This window comes from Rhipicephalus microplus, unplaced genomic scaffold (genome assembly GCF_043290135.1).
Source record: "Rhipicephalus microplus isolate Deutch F79 unplaced genomic scaffold, USDA_Rmic scaffold_14, whole genome shotgun sequence".
NCBI lineage: Eukaryota > Metazoa > Arthropoda > Arachnida > Ixodida > Ixodidae > Rhipicephalus > Rhipicephalus microplus.
Window position 1 is genome coordinate 21,694,270 of NW_027464587.1, and position 14,211 is coordinate 21,708,480.

General features: G+C 44.1%; 1 protein-coding gene across 4 annotated transcripts in view; it reads right to left on the reverse strand.

Annotated features, from left to right (window-relative positions):
- Polr1A (RNA polymerase I subunit RpI1) overlaps positions 1 to 14,211 on the reverse strand; it is a 610,310-nt gene that overhangs the window by 91,078 nt on the left and 505,021 nt on the right. For 3 of the 4 annotated variants that reach the window (XM_075882912.1, XM_037432148.2, XM_075882915.1), the window contains one exon: positions 17 to 127. The exons of the other annotated variant lie outside the window; for it this stretch is intronic. In XM_075882912.1, the coding sequence (XP_075739027.1) occupies positions 17 to 127 (111 nt within the window). The remainder of the gene's footprint in view (positions 1 to 16; positions 128 to 14,211) is intronic. 4 annotated transcript variants of the gene reach the window in all.

The window sequence follows — 14,211 nt, forward strand, 5'->3', positions numbered from 1 at the left end:
ACATGCTAAATCTTACCCGAGCAATCGCTGTTCTCGCCGCTTCAATTCCAAACGTGTTGGCAATGGCATGAACGTCGTTACTGTAGATGCGCTTCAGATCAATTATTTCACCATATCGGAACATCTCCTGCAACACACAATGCACCACTATTATGTTTACTTCCAGTGATGGAGAATGTTCCAGGGCTGCTCCTGGAGCAATAAATGGCTATTTAGGAGAAGACATGAATATCTTGAAGCAGCTCCATACAGCTAAACATGAATGAAATGGTGAAAAAAGAGCATTCTCAATTTGAAGACACATTTGAACTTTGCAAAGAAGACGGCACTGTGCTTCATGTCTGTTTGTATTCTATATTTCTAATATGTTCTCTTCTTCACACAGTTTGAAAGCGCCTTCAAAATTGATTAACCAGCTAGTCAACAATATGCCTCATTTGACACTACGTCGCTACGCCTCACAACACAACAATGTTCTCGCTGAATATAGCCACAAAACTTTGAAGAAACCAAGCCTTAACGTGAACACTGGCACACTCATGTTGATAGGCTCATGAGATTACTTTGTCTCCTTGTTGTTGTACTGCTTGGGTAACTGCACTATTCAAATTTAATTACCAAACCTTTCATAACATAATAATTACACAGGTAATAAAAAGGTTGCAAAGAACAGCAAAAAGCAATGAATGACGAATTTTAATGCAACCTAGGTCTTGTGTTGATCTTCTTTCTAAAAAGAAAAGAGGCAGTTGACCTTTACATTATCAGAATCACTATAACATGAAAGTAAAACGTGCCTGTACAAAGGCAATTGAATGTTTACTGTACATTGATATAGGAGAGTTAGCACAATGGACACACCCACACTGATGCAAAATCCATGACAAATAATTAAAGGGAGCCAAAACTGGCCAGAACGGGTGATTAAATTACAGGAGAAAGAAAAAGAGCATGAATTATGGTGACAGCACACTTTTCGCGATCTGAGTAGGATTTATATTTTCAAATTTCGCTTAAAAGTAACCAAAACCGGCACTTCGCGTCTCTAGCGCAAGAGCCACGAACCACAAGTATGATGTCCTTATTACATTGCTTTAATTACTTAAAGCTAATAACTTTGCTGTGATTACTTAAAGTGCACCAGAATGAGAACTTATATTTGGAATATGTATGTTATTGTTCATTTTTGTTTGTTTCTATACGCCTTGCAAGGTAAAAGAAGTTAAGCATAAAAATCGGCGCTGCTTTCGTGGCATCTGCAGGAAACCAAGTGCAGTTGCGCATGCGCGCGGCTGCGCGCGTTTCCAGAGTAGCTCGATTCCTGTTATGTCGGGAACGTTGGAAGAAGCACGCGAGCTTGTGAATGAGGTCGCTGCGGCACGTAAAATGCCATGGACCTACTGCTCTATGAAAAATTGCTATCACTCATGCGTGCTGCTGATAGTGGCGATGGTGGCTATCCGTCGGATTTGTTGCTACCGCTGTCATCCATTGAAGCGTGTCGCTCTGGTGCTACTTGATAGGGGTCCGAATTTTGCGCACGCACGCAAACCAAAATTCGTTCCTTTAACCCACTCAAGTTGTCAAGTGATGACATATCGAAGCCGTCCAACTATGGCAGTACGTAAAGTACCATGCGTGAAATGTCGATCATGTGTAAACCCATCGTTTCGTTTTCGAAGACTTTGCTTAGCTCGACTTGGCTTAAGTCCGAAAAATGACCTGTGCACAGCCAAAAGTACTTGCATAAAAAGCTCCGGGAAAATGCTGTAACTCCTGTGAATAATTTAGTACGCTAGAAAGCAGTGGTCGCGGAACTGCAGGCTTGACAAACACAACATTGTGTGTCTGTACTTAGGGTTTCACTCTTCATCACTGCTGGCGTTACACTGGCGTATAATCGCTATCGCGATCATATCCACTGTTTGCAGCATGTCTCCTTAAGACTGCATAATTGCTGCATTATAAAAAAATTCCGATTATAAATGTTCTACGGCGTCTTCCGTGTTAACCTTCCGTGATTACAAGCTCAGATTAAAAAACTTTGTTTCACTCAAGAGAACGGGTACCTTAAATATTGGTTGTGGGTGCTTTTAAAGAAAGCACTGCGGTAGCTGTAGATGTTAATGGCGAGAGCATAACAAAAAGAGAAAGAGGTGTGACAGCTAGAGTGGCGGATCTACAGGCGAGAGGACAGCAGCGGCGATTCCCCCCTCCCCCCCCCCCCAATGTCCTTGTTAGCACCACCCTCTTCTTTACTTTAGTGCTCATAGTTCACCTCCTATTACCAATTATTACAAAGGAGAGAAGGCACTGTGAGTACACACTAAGGGTATTTATGCTATGAAGGGGTTTTTCTGCTAATAAAAACAAACAGAAGTCATGACCTAAAATGAGCGGTTGGATCCGCCCCTGGGAGGGGGGAGGTCATATGTCATCCCGACTACCTCACCCCCCCACATGTGAAAACTCAAAAAAGAAAAAAAAAACAGGCGCCTGCGCTCAGCACCCAGCTCGTCACGATGCGCCGACGCGTGTTTATCTCCCACGCGAACTTTGCCCCGCAAATGAAGGGGAGGGTAGATGTCTATGCGCACACGCTTAGCCTTCGGTGGAAAAATAGAGCCTTCGACTTTGACCAGAATGATTGCGTTTAGTTGCCGGGCGCACAAAGATTACTTCGCTCGCTGGACAGGCCCCATTTGCGAAAAGAGTGCGCTTTTGAAAAACAGCGAAGTAACAACTAAAGCACATGTTAGTTCACACTCATATATGTACCTGTGATTACATTTCGTGCCTCGTTTTTGTTTAAACAGCGCATAAAGTGCCGAGTGGCAAACGTTGTTAGTTTGCTCTCATCCTGTGAATTGTTTTCGTGCGTCATTTGCGCGTGAGCAGCGCATGCTTGCCACTCCTAGCGTTACATTCAAAGTTGTTGCTACTTCTGTCATTAATTGCTTCGCCCTTGCGGCGAAACTGTGACTTCTTTAAATTTTGGACAACCGTGTTGTCGTCACTGAGTGAATATCAGATGAGGTGTTGATAGAAACTCTCCGAGACCACGGTGACGACAGTTCCTCAAAGGTCGACACGTCACGCGCTTCTATCTTGCGCCGCGAGTTCGCAGGCTGGTAGCTTTTGCAATTAGCTGATTACTTCTGGCAACACAATAGCGCGATGAATGCAATTCAATGAACACGATAGTAAGAAATTGTAATGGTATATGAAGTAAGGCTGCAGCCAACCCTTTTGGATCGGATATCGCGGAACTCCTACAAAATGCTGGTGTGAGAAAATACGGCCTCTCCAGGGAGAAGTGCTCTTTTCACACAGACATTTCGCGTTGAAACGGCACTGATACTTGCTGAGAGAGCAAATCCAAGTTCATTAATGCTACTCCATCGATTCCCCCTGCCCTCCCCGCGTTATTTCATGCTCATTCAAGACGAGTGGTTTACTCTGTCTGAGCATTCGACGGCAGTTCTAACACGCGGGGTTATCTTATGCACTTTCCAGGTGATAGAAACGGGCCGACTTATTTGATCTCTGCTTCAGCAGCGCTCTCGCGCTTTTACCCACTCGTGAAAGTTACGATGCGGTGGCATCGTAATCTTATCAATTTTGACTTGTTACGGAACATGGCGGCGATGGAAAAAACCCGCCAAGTGTATCCATGCAATTACTATCGCAATAATAACACAGTTTTTTTACTGTGAAATAAGTGTTTTTGGTTAGTTCTCCTTCAGTACCCCTCTTGTTAAATTTGCACGTTTATTTTCCGAATTTTCGTACCGAACTTGCATATAACGAAACCCTCTTTATAACAAAGTTTTCTGAGACTTCATCGATATCGTTATATCCAGGTTTCACTTTATTAATAAAAAAACTTGCAAAAAACCATGATATATGCACAAAAGATGCACCTAAATCGTGAAATTTGCTGAAATTGCATCACGCTGTGCCAAAATGTTCAGACAGCCTCAAAATTTTGTCAGATGCGCTAATTTCAGCGAGAAATGCAGGCCACGTTGGCCACCTGCAGTTTGCGGCATCTGTCAAAGCGTGCAGACCCTAATTATAGTGCCTAGCATATACTTAAAATATTCTAGGCAGCCGCCCTACACTCACAAGACATGATCGACCGGATAAAGTAACAACGCTGCGCGCCCATCAGTCTGCTGACCACAGCTGATACCTGTCGGCGGGATGACAGAACTTCAAGACAGAAATGCGTTGCTGTAGCCACCAGCACTACGAGGAAAATGTAAATTTCCTAGCCTGAAAATACGGTTATTCCTTGTTAGGAACTAAAGCTGGAAGCGTATGCCGCATTTTTTTTGCGCGAACGAGCTTGCAGTGCTGTGAACGCCAGCGTTGCTAGCGACCACGTAGATTGCCTTAGCAGTCGATCATAAAACATTTTTGTTGATCTGAAGTTGCGTCGTCTCGATAGATATCCGGTACGGTGCCGATAGATATTTGGTACCATCGCCGGGTCAACGGGCGTGCGGAGCCAACGACTGTTGCTACTTTACCTGGCCAAATGCACCTCCCAAACGAGCTGAAGCGGCACCTAACCCCACGATGGAAGAAAAAAAGGAGAGGAGTGGTGAGTGGGGGGGGGGGGGGGTGTAGCAGTTAGAAATTTTTTTTGCTGTTCCAACTTGTGCAGAAAATGCTGCTTAAGCCACCTTCGCCGCAATACACCGGTGCTTTGCAGAAAAGCATACAGTAAAAGCTCGTTAATTTGGATTTCACGGGACCGGAAAAACTGTTCGAATTAACCGAATGCCGAATTAACGAATGAACAGGGAAAACAACATTTAAAATGAAGCAGCAGGAGCATTCCTTTATTTGTTGAAGTATTTTGTAATTGTCGTCTGCGTTTTCGCGCAGTTTCCGGCTGACATCACAATTTTTCTTAACTGTTCCAAATGGCCAACAGCACGCAAGCTGTCGGGAATGTTCAGGCAAGCGTCCTCTAATATTAACAGCGCCTCCGAGACTTCCCGTGAGGTGCGATGAGGTCGCGGCTGTATCTCCTCGCATGATTATTCGTCGGAATTGTGGTCTTCATGGGCGCCCGTGACATCATTACTAATCTCTTGATCGCTCAGGAGACCACTCGTGGCGACACCATGATCAGTCACGATCTAGTCCTGAAAGGTCACATCTGTGGGAAGGACAGCATCGAAAGTCGGGCAGTCATCGTCGGTGGACTCGGCTGACACCTCCTCGATGCCATCGTCAGCACTTGCTGCATGCTCGAGCCTCACAAAACCACTGTGCCGAAAACGGTTGGCGATGACTTGCGGCGGAGTGTTTTTCCACACGTGGGCGATGATGTGCACTGCGCCGAGTAAGTCCACTTGATACAACTTTCCAGCTTCTGAGCATAGGATCATTCGCTCTAGCAGGTGCTTGCGGTACTTCGACTTCACGTAGTGAATGATACCCTGGTCCATCGGCTGAAGAGCAGACGTAGTGTTGGGCGGCGAAAAAACTACTTTGATGCTCTTCAGTTCTACTGTACAGTTATGGGCACTGCAGTTGTCAACAACCATAATTATCTTGCGGTCCTTCGACGTGAAGTGCCAGTCCAACTGCTGCAGCCAGCCGCGGAAAATGTCCGATGTCATCCATGCCTTCCTGTTCGCTGTGTACTCGACAGGAAGGCTTTTGACGTTCTTAAAACAACGTGGCTTAAGCGCCTTCCCGACGACAAGTAGTGGCAAGCGCTTCGTGCCAGTCATATTGGCGGTAAGAAGCACAGTTATCTTTTGCTTACACTTCTTGCCACCAATGCACGCGTCCCTTTTGAAAGTCACCGTCTTGTCGGGCAGATCTCTGAAAAATAGAGCAGTTTCATCTGCATTGAATACGTCACGTGGTTCATATGCGACGATGTGGTCCAGCAGCTTCACATTTCTCCACTCGGTGGTCATGCTTTCGTCAACACTGGCCTTTTTGCCGCACACACTCCTGAAGACAAGTTCGTTTCTCTCTCAAAACCTCGCAAACCACCCTTCTGACGCTTTGAATGATTCAATGTTCATCATTGCAGCGTACTTCTCACCTTGCGCCATGATGAGAGGTCCGCTCAAAGGCAGATGCGCGTTGCGACAGTCAGTAATCCACCGGAGCAAAGCTTCTTCGAGCTGGGGATGAGCTGCGGTTCGCAACCGCTTTCTAGAGGCATGAAACTTCTCGCTTTCGAAGGCTTGTCGAATCTGTTGTTCTTTTCACGTACGTTCCCAACGTGCTCCGCTTCACGTTGCACTTGGTCATAACCTGCTGTCGCGATTCGCCGTTCTTCAGTGCTTCCAAAATTTCCACTTTAGTCGCCAAGTTCTTCGCGTCGTAGTTCTGCTGCTTTTTCGGCATTGCCATCACTGTAGCGCACGATGGTGGTGGCATGCAGATACGGTCACAATGGAAAAAAAAGAGAACTCTGCAAGAAGAGATGGTTCCGACACGACAACACAAGGGAAAATGGCGTCGGAGGCGCTGAGTGGAAAAGAAAGAAGACGCCGACGTTCGGTGACGCTGCGATCGCCCTCACAAGTTGATGATGATGGCGATGCCACTCAGGTTTCGGTTTCACTCCAGTGGTGCCAGCGCTGCTTTATCACACTTTTGTGTAGCAGCAGCCGTCAGCATTTGTCCGAATTAAGCGGTGCGGAGACGAATTCCGCCGAAATAACGAAGGTTTGGTCCCATAGATTAACATGCACTTTGGCCGGACCAATAGAGCCGTCCGAATTATCCAAATTTCCGAATTAACGGGTGTTGAATTAACGAGCTTTTACTGTATTGAGATTTAAAAGGGGCTGTTAGAGTTAGTAACGGGACATTGCACATTTTGTTCAATTACTCATGTGTTTGTTCGCCACATAATTCTGAGTACTAGTATAATCACTGATGTCTAAATAAGTTACTGATAATCATTTAGAGTAGTGTATGATGTTTCTGCTTCTCTAAAAAAAAACTAAATTGTTGGCCAGTTTTTTTTTTTTTGCCACCCCTACTCTTCGGTTTTTCGAATCTCCCAAATTTAAAGGTTGCGACCTTGGCAGATCTGTATTTAAATTCGCAGAGTCTATCAAATAATTTGACAGGTGCAGTAAATGCTAATATAGACTTCATCATTGTTTACTCAGTGGCATGGATCAAAATACTACTTTCATTAAAATAGCAGTGCTCATGGTCACACTGCATAATTTAGGTGATGTTTAATGGTTTATACACATTTTCTTCCTTTGATGTAAGTTTTCTTTTTTATATTGCTCCAAATTTGAAATTTAGTGCTCCAAAAGTAACATTTCGCAGCTCGAAAAACTTCTCCAAATTGTGTTTCTGCTGTTGCACCTCTGTGAACATCGAAATGCCTCGTGCCTTTTAAAAAAATTTTATTCCTTTATCACCTTTAATCTACCACTGCGTTAGCCGTGTACCTTCGAAGCTCGTAGTCACTATCAACGATTGCGTTGCAGCGACTGCAGTTTCGTTTGAGGCGGTTGGTGCAAACGGTAGCCCCGTTTTGATTCCGCATGCACGTGCCTTTAAAACTAAGTCGCTTGTTGCTATCTGTGATTGCTTCTGTTGCAATTTTGTCTGCAGCATTTGCAGAAAGAAGCATCGCTTTGACTGGCTGAGAATTCGGCACGTGTGCACTTTTGGAGTTCTGTCAGTTTCGTCGTCACCATACATGATTGTGTCACGAGTGACCGCAGTTCGGGTGGCCGGGCGCGTCTTTGTGAATTGCTTCCAGCTTGTGGCTCTCGGCCATTGCTCGACGATTTGGTCAGAACGCCCGAATTTCAGCCCATTGGACCTGGTGGAATGCGGCAGCAGAATTTTGCAAATTCGAATCACCGAGATTCTAGAGTAAGTTTACATTAACGCTTCCTAACACGATAGTGATCAACAGTTTCGCAAAAAAACTTGGATAGGAACTGGGTTTGTTTTTGTCAATGCGACTAGATCAGGAACAGAAACTTGGATTTCCGGGAGATTTTACTGCCAACCTCACAAACATAAGAAATGGTCAAAATCCAGGAGTCCCCCGGAAAATCCGGGAGACTTGGCAGGTATGCACTACGGTTGGACAAGAGAGAAATGCTAAACAGGCCGGCTGTGTTGCCCCTACAGCTCTGCTGCAATTTTTCTTGAGGGTGAGCGTAAGCAAGTAACGTGATATAAGTGGAAAATCAATTCGCTTCCTCTCGATTCGCTTCCTCTCCTGGAAATCAATTCTCTCCCTCTAGATTCGGCTTCATCGTACAGGTATCTTGATGTGCACATGTACCCAGCTCTTTCGTTTGCACCACACATGCAGTCCATCTGCTCAGACGCTCTGCGCACGCTTGGATTTCTGCGCCGTAATCTAAAATCAGCATCTCCTGACATTAAAAAACTAGCATGCTTAACATACCTACGCCCAAAGCTCGAATACGCATCACCCATTTAGAATCCATCCCAGGCATATTTCGCTAACGAACTAGAATCAGTCCGAAACCGCGCTGCCCACTTTATAACCTCACAGTTCTCCAGAGAAATCAACGTCACCGCCCTAAAACAATCAATACAAATATCATCTCTCGTGTCACGCCGCCTGATCTCCCGCCTATGCCTCCTGCACAGTTTCTTTTTCCGCCCAAAATCAAGACACCAACTTTTACAGCCTCCTAACAGAATTTTTTCTCACATCAACCATTCTATCCCCATTGCACCAATCAACGACCGTACATCTGCAATGAACGACTGCTTTTTCCCCCAAGCAATTACACTTTGGAATCGCCTCCCCGACTCCATAGTTGCCACACCTGACCGCACATCATTCCGCGCAAAATTGGAATCCCACTTTGATTTCACCCAATAACCCATGGGTGTAGATATATCCCACCAGCGTACAGTATGTATTTTTTTTTGTCATATTGCTTGTGTTCATTTTCCCAGTCAGAAGTTTCTTTTGTTCATTGTTTGATTAGTTTTTGTTGTCATTCTGGACCAAACTTCCATATGCATATTTAGAACTGTATTGTTTATGAGAAGTTGATCACATTGAATTGTACACCCTCACAGCGTATTTGTTGCCCCCCCTTATGTAATGCCCTCGGGCCTTTAAGGATGCAATAAATGAAATGAAAGCAAGTGTTCCAGAGCTATTTTTGCTTTAGATGGACGCGATGAGCCATGCCAACGCTAGGGCTAAGGTCGCCACCTTGCAATGAAATTTTTGCTCTACACCGTACTTACTTGCACAATGTTCGCACTTTTTTTCCAGAAAATCCGGCACCAAGTAAGGCGTGCATCTATTATGCGAAGTACAATTTCTGAAAATTTATTTCCGAATACAACCTAGACCGCTGATAACGTAAGTCACCGAAGTCACAAATATAGCCGCAGTTTACTTGCGACGCAACCTTCTTTATAGGCTTCACTAACACAATACGTGTTGAGCATGCAGTCTTACGTACGAGAAATGAGGCATGCAATGCGGTGTGCTTACAAGCATCCAAAAATTAACATCTAAAGACTCCTGTTGCCAACAAAATGAACAATTAAAAAAAACTAAGAAAAGAAAGCACCATCGTGAAAATTCATCGATTGCGTTGCAAGCCACTACTGAAATTTTCGGAGCTGAACAATACCGATTGTTGGATTTCAGGGGCTCGCACCCCATATCCAAACATATTGCAATCACATTGCAAACCACCATTTGAGTGTAAGAAGCCCACCCATGCCCCATTTTCTTCAAGTAGAGCCACCACAAAGAGTTCCGTTGATTCTGTACAAAACTGCAACTTTGATCGGCCTGCGACCACCACTGAAAAGCAATGAATGCTGATTAGGTTCGGCATAATGTCGCACATAGAGCGTTGAAAAGATCGCACTCAAGCAGTGATGAAGGAGTATCATGTGCGTGATACAATGTTTAGGTCCGCTGTCGGGAAATCATCGGCGACAAAAGTTCGCCAAGCTAGTCAGAGTCCGCGTAGTGGCGGCAAAGGCAAAAGCTCGAGTCAGAAAGCTGAAGAGTTTTTAAACTTGTGGTAAAGGTAGCAAACGCAGTAATGACGATGCTTTTCCCAACAAGAAACTCAAAGCGCACTTGATGAGAACACAATCGCATGTTCCATGCGAAGCTCGCATGACCAAAGCCGCGCCGGCGCAAATGTTACTCCGATGCCCAGGCAGCCACTCCTCTTTTTCACTCGGTGAGCTTGCGCAGCTGGCACATCACTGCCGCGGTCTTTTTTTTTATTAAGGACGAAGATCCTTAGAGTGTGGGTCGTTCCCTCGTTGTAGTATGTTGTAGTAGCCACTTCTAGTTAATTTTGAAAATTGCTCACTAGATGGAGTCAGTGGTTTTCGTACAATAAGAAATTTACAGCATATCCACGAAGTGAATAAAGATGAGTGGGGCGAACCGTCTGTCTGTCCAATGCGTGCTCTAGTGTGATAGCAGCGGACAGACGGACAGACAGACAGACAGACGGACGCTTCGCCCCACTCATCATCATTCACGCTGTGGATATGCTGTAAATTTTTTTCCTCTTTCTGATGAACGTAAGAGGGTGTCGAAATGCGGCCATGCAAATATGGCACAGAACTACTGATCATGGCCAAGTTCAGAGTGCACCAATTATGTGCGAAAATAAAAAAAATCCGATTTCTTCCGACCAAACTGGGGAAGTGCCTATTATGCAAGTAAATACGGTATACAGGCTTTTATGCTGATTTCAAATATGTAATTAGTTTTATAGGAAGTCGCACAGTTTTTTTTTTGTGCCATGACAATGTGTCAATATAGTTCATTTTGGCCAATTTTTTTTACGGTTCTGAGCCATTAATGACTCATGTTCTTCCACATTAACTATAGAATACAAACAACTATGAAGAAAGTACTTATAAGACATATTAACAAATAATAAAAGTTGTAATGTCAGGATTATCGAAATTCTCAGCCCATGCTAGTTTGCTTACTTTATGTTCGTAATATAAATATACAGGCGATATCAAATTTTAAACAAAATATTTGCACCCTTCACACATTAAAAAATATGTGACCGAAATTTCATTCCAATCGGGCAAATGGAAGTACCAAAAACATGATGCCCAAACTCAAGTTGCCCAACAATTTATCATGAGAAAAACACATTTTAAAGGTACTAAAAATGAAAGCTCATCTATAGAAAAAAAAATACATCTCTTCTTTTTTTTCTCAGATTTCTTCTATCATAGAAGCTTGAGAATCATGGTTATTTTGAGCATGTGGCTTTAGTGAACTCCTCATGCGAAATGCAATGGCAAGCAGCCAGGTGACAATTTCCACGGGACTCTAGACAACGATCTCTTAGTTTTTAGTGTGTGCGATTTTAACCTACTTTAAGTGCAATTACAGCCTCCAGTATTTTCATTGTGAAAGTAGAGAAACTAAACTCGCGAAAGCATATAAAAATGAGAAATATATAACTTTTAAACATGTTTTCCACTTGCGAATCTCCCCTTAAAGGGGCCCTGTAACACTTTTTGAGTATGGTCAGAAAACGCTGCCGATCGGTAGTAGAAGCTGCTGACAACACGCGAGCCAAATATTATAGCGCAGCACGTGGCCTAGAATTCATAATAAATTATCAATGTCAACTAAAAATTGCTTTCTCTTCTCTCGACAAATCACGAAGTAAGCCCAAAGATCAATCGTAGTAAGCCCATCTATTACCCATTGGCTGATTTGAACATGACGCGCTTGGTCGTTACAGAGATCGCCACGGGAGGCCGCTACTTGTCCACGCGTGTGTGTGTGCGTGATCACCCTGAAAAACTAGCGCATACGAAGAAAAAAAAAAAGAAAAATGTGCTCAAGGTTAGAGGGGCGCGTGACATTTTTTGTTTGCTTCTCCCATTCCTCCCTACTTAGCTTCCAGCGGTTTCGTCGGGACGAGAGAAGAGAGAATGTGATTGTAGCGTGTGAAAATTTTCGTAACTCCGCTCCTACGGGACAGATTCTTAAAATCTTTGAGGCATTTATTTTTTCTGACAATACGCCCTTCCTGTGAATTAATTTTATGGTTATTCAAAAAAGTGTTTCAGGGTCCCTTTAAAAGGCCCTTCACCAGGTTTGACAACTTTGAGTTGACGAGCACAATGCACACTTAGGGCATTCACGATCCCGTCTGCCAAAATTTGCAACGCTGCGTGCCGCGGAAATGGGTGAAATTTCAAGATGAACGCTGGTTGCCCTTCCTTTCACGGGCGCACCCGAGGGCATGACGTAGACGTAGGAATTGCCTTACGTAGACGGTAGTGCTGTGACGTCGGTCCTCTATGTAAACTACTGTGCTCTGACGTCGGCAACAGTAGCACTTGACATGGCGAAAATTACTGTATTTACTCGCCTAAAGAACGCATTCCCATAATAAACACACCCCCAACTTCAGTCATCAAAATTCGGATTTTTTTCCCCCTGTAATAAACGCACCCCCTACGTTAATTTATCCGCTGCAGTCTCCCTGACCGACGCCTGGCACCTCCTCAACCGTTAGATCTCTTCCGTTTTTATTATTTTGCCGACCCCCTTTGGCCACCTCAGCTTGCTCCCTCTCTTCCTTTGCCTGTTGCCACATGCCGTATTGTTTTTCTTTTTATCTGTGCATGGCACGTCTCCCGTTTTGTCTGTGCGCCACAGCGGGGTTCACGAATGGTGCGAGTGTAGAGACATCCCAGCTGATAAGCACACAGCGAGCAAAGGCCACATGACTGCCCGCGCCAACCGGTGGTACGTCGTTTCCTGCGAATATGAAAAAAGCCCAACCATAGTGCACAAAAAAAAAGCCCAACCAGAGTGCGCCAAGAATGCGGCGAGCTTGAAGGCATCCCTTGCATCACAGTGCGCGACAGAACGCAAGTTCAAGCTTTTAGATGTTGATCTTAAAAAAGACAAAAGAAGGCTGCAAAAATCACGAAGAGAGCATCTGGACAGCGGCATAACGAAGACTAGATTTGCAAAGCACCACAAGCCAAAAGGGGACTCCGCTTAGAACCCCGGTCTGCCGTAGAACTCTCATCATGGCAAACAGTGATCGTGTAGGTGTGTTGCATATGCTAGGGCAACATTATTATTCAATTTTTGTACATTCCTTTCACTTGAAAGTCAGTGGACCGACCACAGAGTAAAAAAAAAATTTCTTCTTCTGTGTTGATGGTTTTGGAGCAAGTTGTGGCTAGTAATCTTGGAGGGTACAGTCATACATTTAGCATTGCCATTATCGTAAAACATCGAGCTACAAAAGGGTGTCAGTAATATTGCCACAGCTTCACTTTAGGAAAAGTTACAGTTGCTAAAAACTTCAAATGCGTTTTTCTCGGTTCATTGTTTTTGCACATTTCACTCGGCCTTACGGAGTTATCTTATCTTATATTTGAGTGAGAGTGACAAAGTTGGTATCATTCTATTCATCTTTAAATAATCCAGGGGCTGATGCTATTTTCATTTCTCTAAAACCACTTTGACAATTGTAATTAAAGATAATTATCACAAAAGGTTAAAGTAAAATGTTCATCATAAGTGTTTCTCCATTTTATTGCCAATAAAATGCCTTCAAATGGAAAAAAACAGCTTCACCCCCTACAGCAACTCTTCATCATTGGAGTTACGCATTTACTTTTTTGTTTATCCAGGGTGAAATTGTAAAAAAGGCAATCAATTGAAATTCATACCTTAATATTTCCTGAACTACTCGAGCTATTAAGAAACAAATTACAGATTTGAAATCAGCATGAAAAACTATCTTAGCCAGTGAAGTTTAGTTGAGATTGAGCCAGAAATTAAACAAGGTTTTAGAGCCCACGTCACGCTTAAGTGTCGAGCAGTAAACATTGTTAGTTTGGTCTCATCCGGTGTGTTGTTTTCGTGCGTCATTTGTGCATGAGCCTCGCGCTGCACGTTTCGATCTGCTAGCTGTTCTCGGCGATACATTCCAGATTGTTGCTATCGCATTCATTGCTTTGCCCTTGTGACGAAACTGACTTTTCTAAATTTCGGAGAACCGTGTCGTCACCACCGAAGGAATGCCAGATTAGGCACTGATGGAAACTCTCTGAGACCACGGGGACGACGGATCTTCAGAGGTCAACTCGTCACGCGCTTCCGTCTTGCGCCGCGAGTTCGCAGGCTAGTAGCTTTCGAGATTAGCCAATTAGTTTTGG